The sequence below is a fragment of the Barbus barbus genome, assembly GCF_936440315.1.
Source record: "Barbus barbus genome assembly, chromosome: 23".
In the NCBI taxonomy this organism is placed as follows: Eukaryota; Metazoa; Chordata; class Actinopteri; order Cypriniformes; family Cyprinidae; genus Barbus; species Barbus barbus.
In genome coordinates, this window is record NC_136751.1 from 28,764,807 (window position 1) to 28,782,465 (window position 17,659).

A 17,659-nucleotide genomic window follows, 5' to 3' on the forward strand; every position below is an offset into this window, starting at 1 on the left:
ATATATAAACAATATAGAAATAATAAATAATATACAAAATAAAAATATGAAATTAATTTAAAATATGACATTCATTTATTGTACATAAACTATTATTATTATTGGACTTAAAATGTAATATTTTATGTGTTTTCAAAAGAGTGCCAGCTACATATACTGTTTATATATTATCAATATTATATTTATATCAAATAATAATAATTACTTTTTATTTTATATTATAATATTTTAATTTATTCAAATAAAAATATTTTTTGAATAATACAAATTTAATTATCTAATTCATTTTAAAAACGATACAAATATAGAAATATATAAAAGAAAAATTTAAAGAAAAATTCTATATTATAGAACTACTTATATATATATATATATTTTTTTATTATTATTTATAATTATTATTCCTACGTATTGACAGACTACAAACAAACAGCTCATTATTTACATTAATAATAATAATAATAATCATTAATATAATGTACATAATATATAAATGTGTGTGTGTGTAAAACATTAATTTATAAGGTAAATAAAAATGTGTGTATATATACACAAATAATTATTATTCCTACGTATTGACAGACTACAAACAAACAGCTCAATTCTTAAATTCATTCTGTGGTTTTCTAATAATATAAAAGAGCATTATGTTTTTCATAACAGCAGATACATGTTGCAGTTCCTTATAAAGTTACTGAGAAACTGACTAATATTTCTTTGATTTACTCACTGAAACGCCTCGTACCTGCAGAATAAATAGACGCGAGCAGCAGCTGTACATCATCTTAACGTGTCAGTGCTATAAATATTTGATTATTTTGTTAGCAGACTACATTTGACTTATGACTTTGAAAGAAAGTCACACTGGTTTGCAAATAAAAGGTGAGTCTCATGGCAAATATAATAAAACAAGGTGTGGTTTGTTAACATTAGTGAATGCATTAGCTAACATCAACTTCTTAATGTTAACATGTATTAGTAAATATTTAAATATTGATTAGCAAATGATGAAACTGACAAAGTGCCGTTACATTCCTAAAACAAAACAATACTGGCGTCGACATGAAGGACTGTATTCACAGCTTTTAGAAAGTAGCTCAAGCATACCTAAAGTGATATTTCAGGGCATGAACTGCTAACATGTTGTTTGTCTGTGCCTGTGATTGAGCTGAAGTGTGTGGAGAGTAAATTAACACCTAGCTCAGGTAAAGATGAGCAAACTCTCACATCTACAGTCTAACATCAGTGCGAGCTGCAGCTTCATATTATGAAATAGAATTTAAAAAAATAATTTAATTAAAATGTATCCGGTCTTGTTTAATTAATATCGCTATAAAAACCTGGGGCTGGATTCACGAAACATTCTTAAGAAGACATTTCTGCCATTTTCTTCTTATTTTTTAACTTAAGAAAAAAAAGTTAAGAATATTTTGTATTCCCAAACATTCTTGTCTTTTTTCTTAAGATTGTTCTTACTGGCCTACTTATCTGATATATTTGATCAGTTAAATCAGCTAAATGTATCAATGCAAGGCAGAAACAGCACAGTGTTTTGGGTTTCACACAAAATTGAGGGATTCAAGAAAAAACTCATTCTTTGGAATAGAAGAGTCAAGGAGGGACGATCTGACATGTTTCCACATCTGAGTGAAACTTTGGAAGCCTCTTCTCATGTGAACATATCAAGTGTCACTTGTCTCAGTCGTCTCAAAAGTTTGCTGACTGCTTCCCAGAGGACCCGCGACATGGAAACCTTTGGATTTTGGACCCATTCTCTGTGGATCCTGCTTCAGAAGACATGGCTCTGTCCACAAAGTTGGAAAATGAACTAATGGAACTATCAGCTGACAGTAGCCTAAAACTTCAACTCTCACAAGTTGACTTTGCTTCATTTTGGTTACTGGTTGCAAGTGAATATCCCTCTCTGTCAAAGCGGGCAATGGAATTTCTATTGCCTTTCACCACCACATACTTATGTGAGTCAGGGTTCTCCTCTGTGACTATCACAAAATCAAAAGCAAGGAACAAACTGAAAGCTACTTGGGATGCTACTCTCCGTGTCAGTCTCTCACCCATTTCACCAAGACTTGATCTTATTATCTCCAAGAAGCAAGCCCAAGTGTCTCACTGAGGGTTAGCAAGGTTTGTCTCAGTATATACAGTAAGGTTTTTCCCATGTGAACTACTCCAAAACCCATTCATGTAAATATGTTAATGAGTGGTTGTTGATGAAAACTGTGTTATTGACGTGTGACACACCTGTTAGACTTCCTCATTTTTGGATGTGTGGGAATATTTACATAATGCTTCAAGTTTGTTTAATATGTAAGATTGTTTTAAACAGTCATGTTCATATTGCTAATTGTATTTGATAAATTACACTTACAGTATGTAAATTGGGGTGAATGAAATCTGTTGAACATTTCTGCTAATGAAAAGAGAGAAGTTCTCCTCTTGTGTGTCTGACCTGTTGTTACAGGTATGTTAGCCTGGATGTGGGGCTGTATTATTAATTAATCTGTTAAAAGAGTGTTCCTCTGACCCAGTCATTGGTCTGACCTGCCCTGTTATTGTTACAGGAATAAATGGTTACTGAGTAAACCTGCCAAATCTTTTCAATACAAGGAGAGTTTGCATCTATATAGCTGACTTGACCTAGTCAGTGGCATAACAGATTAACAGCAGAGTGTGTCATTATACTTTTTTTGAATTTTCTGATATTCTGTGTTCATATCATATTTGGAAAGGTGGTCCTTGGAATGTTTTTAAACAGTCATTGGTGGGCCACGATTTACAAAAGGTTGAGAACCCCTGAGATAGGGAGCTTTAATTGGACGCTTTTATTTTAGCTTATAAATATGACAATCTTTGGCAGTATGCATTGCATATGATTGTGCCGATACACATGATGTGTTTGCTGTAGCAGCGCGGACACACATACCGGAAGCGTTCACTCAGATGAGAGCACAAAATCACTGCACAAAAATGAATGAAACGGCTTGAGACAGGCTGTTCAAAAACACGGCACATTTTGGAAGTGACATCCGCATATTCTCTCGAAATCGCAATGACATTGTGATAATCATAACTATGGACTGGACAAAACATGATATGTCAGAATAGATGTGCATGAAGGCAAAGCACCCTCACTAATTTCAGAAGCACCGACAGTGATTTGATTTTGGAACAGAGCATCCTTCCAGAGCTCTACGGTGGATCGCTCTGTAACGCAGTTGTCTTTCTTTCCTTCCTTCATATATATTTATTCCATGGTCTGTCTGAATACTCGATTCTGATTGGCTGGCAGGTGTTGATTAAATTCGTTTAACTGCACAGGTAGTTCCAGGTCAGTTTAATCACCGTTCCATATTAATGCGCTGCTAATCGATGCACACTAACCAACACACATCACTCGCTCGCACACACACACGCGGAGAGAGAGAGAGGTCGGAGATCGCAGATTGTGCTGCACACACATAAACTTGTTGTTAAAAAAAGTTTGAAAACCACTGTTCTAGACCATGCATACGAACTCTTTTGGAGTGAGAAGTAATGAAGTAAACGATTTTCATTTCAATATGCATTTACAATAAATATTCCACTCTCATTAAGCACTGAAATTACAAAAAGCCATTACGTAGAAGTTAAACAAAATTAAATTTAGACATATAGTGGATGCATTTGATCACTTTTCATGCGGCATCATATGTTTTAATGACAGCGAGGAGTGCTATAGGTGCACAATAATTCATTTTTAAACTAAACTGCAGATCTCATGTTACGAGGAATTTGGTTTTTTGGTTTTTTAGCGAGAACAATGATCATGATGTACACTTACTTCGATATTATGGCGGACACGACTGGATACGGTGGTCGAACGGTCAGTCCATTGTCCGGTTTGAATAGGACCAATGATAATATCTACTGTACAACCACAGCTGCACGGACGTGTTGATGTTGATACAGTGGTAAAAAATATCTTAGTTCATTAAACAAAGTTTAAACTGAATTTTGCAGTTGTATTACAGATGTAATGTTTATCAACTGGAGGTTTTAAAGGGATAGTTCACCCACAAATTAAACTTTGCTGTTAATTTACTGACCCTCAGGCCATCCAAGGTGACTTTTATTCCTGTAGGTTTAGTTTGTATGACAAATTTTATAAATGGAGATGGTATTAAATAAAGGCTATTGTTGTAATGTGTGTTTTTAATGATTGATAAGCACCAGTTTTTACTAATTTTGTTAAACTATAAAAATATATGTTTATGTAGATCCCCAGCAATTTCTTATGATGCCTAAATAATAAATCTTAGTTGAGGTAACACATAAAACATGGAGTAAATGGTTAAATTTTAACTGACATAACTTGCTGTAGTCTTCTAAATGTTTGACCAATTAAAACATTTTAGTTGAATGGACTATAAAACTGCTTCACTAAAGGTTGAGCCAACTAAAAAAATAACAATTCAAAGTCAGAAATTGACTGAATGTAAAATTCCTGTGGAACTAGTTGCTAAATAAGTTGAAACCCTTTTACAGTGTTGAAAAGATTGCAAAGGGCTGAAATATTACATTAATCAAAGTTAATAAATAAATGAAACACGACAAAACCAAACTGAGAAGTTTTAAAGAAAGCACTTAGTCAGATCTATTGCTGAGAGCTCAAGACAGATGGCGAGGAGAAAAAAAATGACATGCAAGATAAATGACTGGCTCTTAAAACATTTTAACAAAAATGCTAACTTAATTGGGTCTGGCAGCCGTGTCATAGACCCTTAATTATTCTAATTTTATGAGCGCAGAATTCAGTGATCAAGATTAATGGGCTCAAAATGTCTAAAAATCAATGAAAACAAAATCAATAGTGTTTTCATCTGACATTCTGGCCTGCTGTGCAGAATAGCAACACATCTGAGCGTAAGTGGAAAATGAAGGTCATTAAAGCAATCAGTACGAGCCTGATTGAATATTATGAGGAGTCGGGCAGCTGTGAGAGAGACTGGATCAGATCAGGACAAACCCGCAGAAACCAGACTCACAAGGTCTGGAAATCCAGCTGCTGCGGATGAACACAGACCGTCACAGACTCCAAGAGCTCAATGACAGGAAATTATAATTTAGCTAAATTAAATGAGCAAATCAAGCACACTGCCTCTCAGCATTTCCACTAGCGTCAACAAATGGAACTGAAGATATAATGTCAGGTTTCCAGAAAGTTGCTCAAACAAACCAGTGTTATTTTAGTATTTTTGATATACTAATTTTTGTAAATTCAAATTACACTTTATTTATATTTTTTTCTGTCTTCACTTTAATTTTAGTTAGGTTTTAGTAGTTTCGTTGCATTTCTGTAATTTTTATCAGTTCGTTTTTTTTTTTAAATAATAAAATAAAATAAGTTTATATTTTATTTCAGTTAATTGAAAATGTTTTTTTACGGTTTTAGGTTTATTTATTTTTTATTTATTTAGAACTTAAACTAAACTAAATGAATAATTCTGGCTCTGCAGCAATTTAACTTTTTTTTAAATATACATTTTATTTCAGTTAATGTTTATTTTATTTCAAATAATGAATGTTTTTATGGTTTTATAATAATGAACATTTATATGCTTTTATTTTTAGTTTATTTATTTTTATTGATTTTAGTACTTTAACTAAAACTAAAAATAAGAAATGTTAACTTGGTAACTAGCTGAAATAAAATAAATTTTTATTTCAGTTTATTTCATTTCAAGTAATGATCTGGTTTTATTTTCAAGTAATTAATTTTGTGCTTTTGTTCTTCGTTTTAAACGATGACAACAAACACACTAACAAAAATCAATGGGAAATCAATGGGAAACTGAATAAACTTTTTATCAGATGCACCACGTCAAGTTCATTTTCACAGCACAACAAACCACGACAGCATCATGTGGCTTAGTTTACATAAAATCAACAAATGCAAAGACATATCCACAGTCAGAGACTCTCAAAGTCATTCTTGCGTACATCATCTAGCAGCTGAGGGCAACAGCCGAAGACGGGGACGTTCCTGAATGTCAAAGTCCCTCAGCGTGTCTCAGTCCCATCTCAGGGTCTGTTAGCGCTCAGGATTAAACATGCCTGTTTGTGGCTGTGCATTTTGTGTATTTGCCTTGGAGATTTCATTTGTTTTGTAAGATTACAGATATCTTCCTCTGTTTTCTGCTTCCAGCAGCTCTGTTTGTCTTCTTAAAAGATCCGTTTAAGCAGCGCTGAGAGGAACCTCAGGAGAAGGTCATTAACGGACACGCACACAAAGACGGAGAAGAAAAGAGCAGAGGAGGAACTGCGATGCATTTGTGCAGTAGCATGAAAAACGAGCAATGAAAACACAAAAAAACTCCTTGTTATGCATCTGAAGTCACACTCGTCACACAAGCGCAGCGCTCATGACAAGAGCTGCAAAAAAACAATGAAGCAATGTCTGTCTGACACGTCTACATCAACATGCACAACCCTAATAGGAACATTATATAGACTATTATCATTAAATGACCTTTTTAAATTGAGCTTTTGAATCAGCTGCAATTACAGCGTCAACTTCAGAGATATTCTGAACTTCTGACACTGAAGCACAATAACTGCAATTTAAAATAAAGGTCATTTAGACAAAACTAAGCATAAAATCTCTATCATGGTCCCTTTTATCAGCATCTTTTTATGCTGGTCGTGTCATTCTAATCAATTTAGGATGAGCATGCATTGCAGCTCTGGTCTATTTTAATAGAACGGGTGTCAAAACAATATATAATAAACTAAACAACAAGTAAGAAATAAAATAAAGTTTCAGATTTTTATATAGTATTTCAGTTAGTTTATTTGAATTCAAGTAATGAAAATATTTTGTTTAATTTTTAGTTTAAGTTTCACTGATTTAGTACTTTAACAAACTAAACGAAAACTAAAAATGTCAAGAATTATATATGCATATATATATATATGGACAAATATTGGCATTTTAATCAGCCTGGTCAAAATACATCAGTAGTATTCATGTCTAAAGAGAGAGTGAGAACAGTGTGCTGTTGGTCAATGTGCTTGATTTTGCACTTTAGTGAAAACTATTATAGGAAATTCACATTTTAAAATCCTAAAGGCAATAAGTAGATCATCAGAATAAATGAAATGAGAGCATATAGCACTTTAGATCCCTGCAGACTCTGGGAAGCTAAGTATCAGACACACGCCGCATGTTAAGACGCAGCAGTTTAAGCGTAATTGTGTGTTGTTAGCTGGCATATCAGCGCCTGTAGCCATGGGTCAGTCCTCCACATGTGGAAAACAGTCATGCTTACAGTCAAGGCCTCATAGTTGTTTTCTATTTCTGTTTGCTCCAAGTGAGCTTTCTAGACAGCATTTTAGTCCTTCAGGACTTTACAAAAGGCAGCAAAATTCTTATTAAATGCATAATTCTGGCGAAATTCTAAGGCAGCTCTTCACAAATAACACAATCCCACAATGCACTGCAAAGAAATAAAAAGTTGGAGGACAGCAACTAGAGTGAGTACAGAAAATTGTATGAACAAGAGCAAACCAAGATCCAAATTACAGAGAATATATACTGCATAATATATAAAATTCCAAACTCAAAGCAAGACGCAATTTTTTAATTACATGAGTTAGAAAAAGATTTGGGTGATCCAATGCCCCATTCATAAAGAGTCATTTACGTCACTCCTGAATGAATCAGTGTTCGAACGAATCAAATGAATGAATGACTCATTGACTTATTCATTAAGACATTTACTGCCACCTACTGGCAGTTGTATTTTCTTATTTAGAGTATCATTTTATTAAAAAACTATTTAATATTTCTATATGAACAAAACAAATCTAAAAATATTTTTTTGTAGCATCTATCTCATGTAACACAATAATGGCTTTAAATGATCTTTTGTGGGTAAATTCTTAGCCAAATTTGATGTGTGATTAATGTGATTAATTAATTAGATTCAAAATTTTAATCGATCAACAGCCCTAGTCCATATACATACAATATGATACTGAAAAGTATTTAAAAAATAATAATCTTTTACTATAAATAATAAAATTCAGTTACATCTGAACACAAACACTCTTTCGATTAAATAAAGTCACCAAGAACAAAACTCAGCTATAAAGCAGGTCAAGGCCACTAAAGGAGTTTGATTTTCACGATGTATATTAAACTCATTTGCATTATATGAGCCAATATAAGACAAACCTAATGAGTGCAAATGAACAAGCTGCATACTAATAAATGCAGTGTGTTAAAGTGAACCCGTACTCACGTCAGTGGTGTAATGCACCTCATTGACAGCATATTTCTCCTTGAAGTGTTCACGCGGGTAGATCCTGTCGAGACAGACAGACAGAAAGAGCTTTAATGAGAACTTCCCATGAAGTGGACCTACTTTATTTAGATCCTTCTTGTTATTACATGATCAAGCGAAATGTGTTCCCATTTTTATGATGCAATTTTAAATGCATTGAAAACTGAAAGTCTGCATCAATTTTGGACAAAGACTGGACTTCAGTCTTGATTCTGCTAATGGTTTCTGCAGTGCTCAGATAATCAAGTAAATGGACTCTTGATGTCGAGTGTTTGTGGTTCTTGGAAGTGAAGTATTCATGCAAACGCACTCCAACCTCATTTTCAAATTGCACATCAATAACTTTGAGAGCTTTACCAATATAGAAACAGCACTATAAAGTTTGCAAACACACTCCGGTTCGTCCTTTGCTGACAGAAAGTCATATTTGGGTTCCCAAAAAAATCCCAAAATTAATTATGCTAATAACCCATTCATTATCTCCACAGAGTAACAGATTTATTAACAGTCAAATGTTTTTTTTTTTTTTTATAAATTATTTTTTTTACTCAGCAAGGATGCATTAATAATGCATTAAATAAATAAAAAAATGCATTAAAAATAAAATGCTGCATGTTTTCCAGGGAAGAAAAATGAAGCAGCACAACTGTTTTTAACATTGATAATAATCAGAAATGTTTCTTGAGCTGCAAATCAGTATATTAGAATGATTTCTGAAGATCATGTGACACTAAAGACTGGAGTAATGATGCTGAAAATACAGCTTTGATCACAGAAATAAATTACATTTTAAAATATATTCAAACAGAAAACTGAAATTGTAATAATATTTCACAATATTACTGTATTTTTGATCAATTAAATGCTGCATTAAAAAAAATATTTTTAATTTAATTTAAATTTTTAATTAATTTTTTTTTACCAACCTCAAACTTTTAAATGTTAGTGCATAAAGATTAGAGAGAGATTTAGTAATCATTCAAGCTTTAATACAACACGTTTGAAACTTATTTTCAGAAAACATAATCCTGAAGAGAGATAAACAAATGTATGTTGAATTGAGCAGAAATCAAAAAGCTTATATTTGAATAATTTGCAATAAACTTCTTATCATTGTTACTACTTACAACCAATGACTTAACAATAGTCTGTATTTTATGGCTGACTCAATAACTGTAAGTCATTCACAAAGTAGTTCATTCATTCCCTCATTAGATAATTATGAAAAACTGTGAGTGCTTAAATCACAATGTGGATAATGATTCTAGTTGGTTGGTTTGGTTCAAGGCTTAGAACTCTTTATTGATGAATTTTTTAAATCCCTATGGAGAAAAAGAATGCGATAAATAAGTCTGGAACCAAGGCCACTGAAAAACACTCGCTGAGATCAGCGTGAACTGGGAATCATTCATTTCTGCAGCACAAACGCTGAAGGACGGCTTATATGCCGAAGTTTCATATTTAAGGTCACGGTTTGACCAGCTCCAGCGTAAGCATTAATAATAGTGACTAAACACCACTAATTATGTAAATGTATTAAAGTAGTGCTAGTAAATGTAATGGTATTAACCAATCACAAACATAGGTTTACATGTCAACACCAGCAGCCACAGGAATAATTAGGGCCCTATGAAATCTTATTTTATCCAAATTCAATTTTTCCATTTCAATTTGTCTGGATTCGGTTTTGTTTTTTTTCCCATTTTAATTTTAAATAGTTAAATTATCATTATTATTATTATTATTATTATTATTATTATATGTTATTATTTTTAATACAATTTAACAGCAATTTATTAAATGTAAAAAAATAATAATAAATAAATAAATAAATAAATAAATAAATAAATAAATAAATAAATAAATAAATAAATAAATAAATAAATAAATAAATAAATAAATAAATAAATAAATAAATAAATAAATAAATAAATAAATAAATAAATAAATAAATATATATATATATATATATATATATATATATATATATATATATATATATATATATATATATATATATATATATATATATATATATATATATATATATATATATATATATATATATATATATATTAGTGCCCTTTGAAATACGTTTTATTTTTTACCAAATTCTGTTTCTCCCTTTTTAATTTTTCTGGAATCCATTTTTATTTTTAATTTAATTTTTAGGTTTAATTAAATTTTAATCAATCAAAAGCACTTGCAATTAAATGAATTGATAAAAACTATTTACTTTATTATTTATTTTTTACAACAATAGTATGTTTTAGATTTTATTTATTTATTTTATTTTATTTTATGTTTTCTTTTTTTTTAGAAATTGTCAGTTGTGTATTTTTCAGTCAAATGAAGGCAAAAAAACCCTTTCATTTAATTTCTCTTTTAATCAAATGAAAATTAAACAAACTAATTTCTGTAAACAAAGTGCTGCACAAGAGGTTTTCTGATCAAATTAAAACATGGAAGAAAAATGTTGATTATTCCTTAAATGAAGAAATAATTAATAATAATTTAATAACAGTATTTAATAATAATTTGTGTAGTAGTATTGCATGATGTACATTCTACTGTATAATAATAATTTTTCTGTCACCGTTTCTTCAAGTTAAACTGAACTTGTCCGTGACATTCCATGATATACAGTAAATTCCATTTTTATGACTGATTCTATGATCAAAGGGCCTTAAATATTGCACATCATGACACCCAGAAACACTGTAATGCCAAGAAAAACACAAACAATTGAATGTCGGGTCACTGATCATAGCAGCCACAAAAACAAGCACATCAGATGAGCTGCTGACCCGCGACACCCCGAACCATTCAGCAGCGAACTCATCTGATGAAGTGAGGAAACCACAGCCATATGTATTAGATTAGAACGACTTCTCCAGCAGTGCTGCTGCATGAAAAGGAAGAGAATTTACTGCAGCACCTCTGAAAGGAAGATTTAAACGCAGGCTGATTTCAAAGCGCGACAAACACTGACTGTACCGTCTGTCTCAAAGCGGATCTCTTTACAGCTCTGCCTGCTTCAATAGCACATCATAACTGCAAGGCTTTTACACGTCCCAACATCTTTCAGAGCTCAATTTCATGCCTACCTGTCCTCACATTATGAGGAGGATTGAGAGAGGATTCTCCTGTTAATATTACCATGCCATGTGGACAGGTAAAGAATGTATGTATGTATACATATATAAATAACTAAATGTAATATATAAACATTAAAAATATAAAAATTATTATTTTATAATTGTAATAATATAAGAATATATGTCAAATATAAATGTATTATATTATGTAAAATAAATAATGTGTATATAATTATAATAATATAATCATTAAAATATAATTATAAATATTTACTAAACAGGTCAACCATTACTTTTTACAAATATTTCTCCTTAATATTATAAAATAATAATTGCATATATATAAATTAAAAATACACTTAAATAAAACAAACATAAAATATTATATTATATAATATCATAACATTAAATAATATATGTATTTATGTGTGTATATCGATTTTGTTAATAAATATATAATTAATATTTGCATTTATATGTTACATAATAATTTAAAATATTATGTAAAATACAAATAATTATAATATAATTATTAAAATATACATTAACATTTATTTTAATATAATTAACATATTTACTATATAGGTCAATCACTACTTTTTTTTGTTTTACCTTTTTTTAATATTCAACAAAATATATATTTGTAAATAAACAGCATGTCACTTTTCACTTATTAAGCAAGGAATGTTCCTTTGTAATTCGAAAAACTATTAAATCTGTGAAATAAAATCACTGAGGGTCTCGGAAGGAAACTAAAAATCCAGGGAAACTATAAAGAGACATAAAAATAAAACGTTTGCTGACTCCAGAGAATTTCAAAGCAATCATATCAGCAGACGCCAGTGAGCATGAAAGTCAGAGAGAATCTGAGAAAATGAGAGTCTGAACGAGTCACTCACTCGCCCATCCATGTGGCGTAGCTCTCCGGCAGCTTGGGAACAAACAGGATGGATTTCTTGGAGTTGACATCGATGGCGCCGTAGCAGTCGGCCTCTATCACGCCAAAGGTCCAGTGGAAAAACGACTCCTGCAGAACAACATGAGTTAGCGCTACATCCACAGATTAAACAACCAGCCATCACTGAGATCCTGTAAGACGAGTTTTGTGATCTACAACACACTGAACTCAGTGAGGGGTTCAAGAGGCTCTTCTGCACATAACGCAGAGCAAACAGCGCTCCGATCCAACTACACAGCTCTGAACAGCAGTGGCTTATTTCCATACATACACGCTATCCATCATGTGTAAACATGCTTCTATGAACTGTATTCCTGCAGTGAGCCATAACACAGAGAGGATTCAGTATTATTAACACTGATGTCAATAATGTCACATCCGTCACAACTGGGGATACTACAACCCGAATTCCGAAAAATGTTGGGACGTTTTTTTAAATTGGAATAAAATGAAAAATATATATATTTTATATTTCTAAAATAACTAAAAATGTTATCATTAAATTATTGTTTTTTTTAATTATTTATTTTTGATTTTCTTTCTACCATTCATTTCATTTTACATAATTAAAAAAAAACTACAAATAAATAACTTGAAAATGAAATGTACAAATAAATACATTTAAAAATGAATGCATGAATCAATCAAATCAATCATCCAATCAAAAGTTTGAAATTTGTTGCAAAACGTTTGTTGTACTTGTGTTGGACTCATGAAAGTTCTCTTGAGTGGCTGTGCTGAATTTCTTTGAATTGCATTTCAGTAACAGTATCTTGTCATTCCAGTTTAACATCTTGTAGGTAGTGGCCAATTTAATTCAAATTCAGAATCATGAATAAAAAAGGAGGCCATTCTTAGTCAGTCTTCTCTGCAGTGAGATCTCCAGTCGATGCTGAACGTTCGGCTCTCTAACACGATCAGATAAGCGCACTTATCCACGGAGGACGAGTCATTTGTGCTCGAGTCATTTTATTGTCTTGAGTGCATTGCAGAGTTCACGTGCGTTCAATACAGACTGCACAATGGAGCAGTAAAATAAAATCACCGCAGGATACGCACACGCACTTATTAACAATTGCAAATTAGAAAAGTGCCACGCATTTTATTCAAGTTACAAATGTGCACGTCAACAATTCAAAAAGAAGGAAAAACTACAACACAAGCAAATTAATGGTTATGAATTATTTACAGTTAAATAATCATGAAAGCAGGAAGCCCTCAAACAGTAAACATCACAACACTAAATCGCAAGACTCGCTCCACGAGATACCGGCGCGCAATCTCTGCCAAACAACACAGGATGTGCCCGTTTTTGCATCTAATGAATGAGAAACACGCTGCTCATTATGTTCAATCAACTTATGTAAATTCAGTAAATTAGGGGGCTCTATCAGACACCCAACCGTAGCGCTGAAATAAAAGGCCTGAACTCACGCGCCACTTGCCAACACAAATTACCATTTAGCATAACATAACCAAGAGCACCACTTACGAATGAGTATAATGGGAAGACGAACACTCAATAATCATTTAGAAACAATAAAAAAGGTCACTGACGATGCATGCAGTATTTGGTAACTGTAGTGACGGTGCATGGAAAAAGTGCATCTATGCATGCAGTTAGACGCTCACTGTTATGAACAGGAGGTCAAGGTTTGGCCGGTTAGTCTCTACCGTTAGATACATCTTTCTTCATTGGCGGACATTCAAAAGCCACAAAAATCTAATTATTTGAAGCATTTTTAGGGCTCCTAAAAGTAAAACTTATATATATTTTTTAAATTTCAGTCTTAATTAACTATTATTACCCTGATCTGAGTTAACATTAGTTAAGTTAAGTTACATTAAATTACGTTGTTAATGCATTATTTAACAATGAGCTATACATTTGCTCCAGTTTTATCACTTTAGTTAATCAAATTACAACTGTTCATTGTTAGTTCATGTTAAGTCCATTAAATATTATTAACAAATACAAGTTTGAATAATGTATTAGTTAGGTCTGATACGGATTTTGTGCTGATGATTCATTGTCATAAAAATAATTGCAATTAATGAATTATTTCTGTTTTGTTCATGTCATGTTCATTCTAAGCTATTTGTTTTTACTGCATGTATAAAACAATAAGAACAATTATAATAAAACAGGTCCATATGACGTATTTTAATGCTGTGAAACTTAATATATAAAAAAAGACTGTTGTACTTTAATAAAAAATTAAATAAAAAAAGTTATAAAGGAGAAAAATATTATGGCATTTCTTTTAGCACTTTTATTTTCCATCTGTGATTGAAATTTAACTGCACAATTATTGCGGTTTTCTCAAATAATTGCGATTAGATCAAATAACCATGATCATATGCTAAATCAATTGCAGGCCTAGTATTAGTAAATGTTAAAATTAACATTAAATAAGATTAATAAATGCTTTATTTTTAATTGTTAGTTCATGTTAGCAAAAGGAACATTATTGCAAAGTGTTACCAAAACTTCAAAAATCTTATTTCAGTCACTTTAGAGTAAATGTCGAACTGTTTTCAACTTATATTCTGCGTGCAGCACCTGTCTGAAGAGCACGTCGGTGTCGGTGCAGTATCTCTGCTTCTGTTCTCCTCCCTGAAGAAGCACCACAGATCCAGCTGGAACATCCTTCTCAGCTTTCAGGCCTCGACACAAACGCTCTCGGTTTTCTGCAAACAGGTCGGCCGATACCCTCAGAGTATCGTTTCCCAGCCAATACACTGCCTTCCTGTCATAGACGACACAAAAACATACATGTTATTCACAAAACACGCACGAAACACTGCAAATAATCCTGTGTTCTTGCTCTTCCCCTTTTCTGTTTATTCAACATACACACAAATTGTGTTAATGGTTGATCATTTTCAACAACAAAGAAGTAGTACACACATAATCTTGATAAAAAATCAAATCTGCTGAGACGAAACTAAAATCTTTCTGAGTGTCACACAGCTGTTATGCAAGAGCTGGATTTGATCACATGATAACAGGAAGAATCGCTCTGCTGATCTTTGAGCCAGAAGAGCTGAAAAACATGCAGGCAAAATTTAAAGCAATAGCTCACACAAAAATGTAAATTAGCTGAAACCTTTACTCATCTTCAGGCCATATAAGATGTAGATGAGTTTGTTTCTTCATCAGAACAGACTTGGAGAAATGCATCATAACATCAGCAATGGATGCTCTGCAGTGAATGGGTGCCGTCAGAATGAGAGTCCAGACAGCTGATAAAAACATCACAATCCACAAGTAACCCACACCACTCCAGTCCATCAGTTAACATCTTGAGAAGCCAAAAGCTGCGTGTAAGAAACAAATCCATCACTAAGATGTTTTTAATTTTGAACCAAGTCCATAATCCATTATAACTCTTCCTCCAGTGAAAAAGTGGTCTGAATCAGGAGAGAAACTGCACCGTTCAAGCACCGTTTACAAACCAAAACAGCTCTAAACAAATATGTAGTTGGATTTTGATGTGAGAGACAACAGGAAAAGGATTTTTTTTCCACTGGAGGAAGCGTTATTATGGATTATGTACTCGTATTTTGAGAAGATGCAATGGTTTGAGGTTAAAAAACGTCTTGTTTCTTTTGTCTTCTCAAGACATTTATTGATGGACTGGAGTGGTGTGGATTATTGTGGTGTTTTTATCAGCTGTTTGGACTCTCATTCTGACGGCACCCATTCACTGCAGAGCATCCATTGTTGAGACACTGATGCAGAGACACATTTCTGCAAATCTGATGAAGAAACAAACTCATCTTGGATGACCTGCAGGTGAGTAAATTTTCAGCAAAGTTTACAGAGTATAGTAAAAATTCCCTGTTCAAATCATCAAAAGGCATCCATTGCATACCATCAGTATTAGAAACAGATTATGCTTTTCATTTGACTCTTTTACACCCTGAGATGTAACCACCCCATATCATAAGATTAAAATCACGCTCACGCTGGTCTGAGAGACAGACAGAGTGCTTTATCACTGATAGAGCGTGTAAAGATTAACAGCCAACAGGGGCAGCTGTATGAGGTCAAAGGTCACTCAGATTCAAGTCACTGCACATTAAACCCTTTACACACTCACCCATCCTGATAAACACTGCCACAATCCAGAGGTAATGTACAGTCAGACGGTCATTATCGCAAAATAAACCAGCAGCATATGGCAAATTATCCTGCTTATTATACAGCTATTTAGCAAAATAAATAGTCAAACATGAAATATAATATTTGAGTTAAGTAATACTTTGGTTATTTCAGATTTGCACCAACATACAATATTAATAATTGCAGTAATAATTATTATTATGAAAATCTGACCACTAAATTTTGCAAACGACCAATCAGAATCAGAAATACTAGTGAGTTACACAATAAAATCAATTATTTGTGTGAATACATTACAACACAAAACAGCACTGAATGAACCTCCAGTAAAACCTACTGTCCTTTCAATTCAGTACCATGGTATTACATGAATCCTTCAGAATATGCTATACTTATAGCTTATATAACTACTTTAAACCTTTTGACAGATTATATGAAATATCTATACTTCACACAAATATGCAAACACCACAAGACCATTTAAAATAACTGCAAAAAGATACAAATGCTTAACTTAAAAAGGAAATATTGATCATTCACAGCACCCATTTAACGTAGTACTTAAACCTTAAACTTAAACCTTCACCTAGCTAACTATCGCCACTGTACTATGGTATTACTATAGTAAGAAAAGCACAGAAAGCATCTGCACGTCAAACACGGCGCTCCGCGCATGCGCAGCAATACAAAACACCTCTGTACGCGTTTATGAATTAACTGTCTCGCGATTATGGCTAAAAACATAAATCTACAGTGAGATAAAACAGAAGAAACTCACAGCTTTGAAGATGCCATGCTGCTGCTGCTGAGAGATGGAGTCATGTGATCACGAGCAGCTGATCATCGCTCGATCACGTGACCGCTCTCATTGCGCAACACTGAGAGGAAATGCAATGCTGACTAATGAAGTTACTCCACAGATATCATCCATAAAAACATACTGAAAACTTTGTCATTTATTATTTACGTTCAGCGTGTTCAGTGGAAGGAAGTATGTGTAATTTGTACACTTGTCCCGCGTGTGAATATGCATACTTAATAACTAGTATGCACAAATTATGTTTCAAAAAAGTAGGTCATCTAAATGCAGTATTCAGCAAAAGCAGGTGAATATAATCCGGGTTTTTTGCCC

At 32.7% G+C, this 17,659-nt stretch overlaps 1 protein-coding gene across 2 annotated transcripts in view; it reads right to left on the reverse strand.

The window, feature by feature from the left end:
- The window catches only part of LOC306843324 (xaa-Pro dipeptidase-like), a 62,054-nt gene extending 44,666 nt beyond the window's left edge, over nt 1–17,388 (reverse strand). Inside the window, exons 1-4 of one of the 2 annotated variants that reach the window (XM_079374734.1) lie at nt 17,306–17,388; nt 14,962–15,148; nt 12,340–12,467; nt 8,301–8,364 (exon numbers count right to left, since the gene is read on the reverse strand). In XM_079374734.1, the coding sequence (XP_079230860.1) occupies nt 8,301–8,364; nt 12,340–12,467; nt 14,962–15,148; nt 17,306–17,349 (423 nt within the window). In that variant the 5' untranslated portion in view covers nt 17,350–17,388. Of the gene's footprint in view, nt 1–8,300; nt 8,365–12,339; nt 12,468–14,961; nt 15,149–15,309; nt 15,394–17,305 lie in introns of those variants that run through there. The other variant, XM_079374735.1, reaches the window with a different exon arrangement.
- Nucleotides 17,389–17,659: the final 271 nt, after the last annotated feature.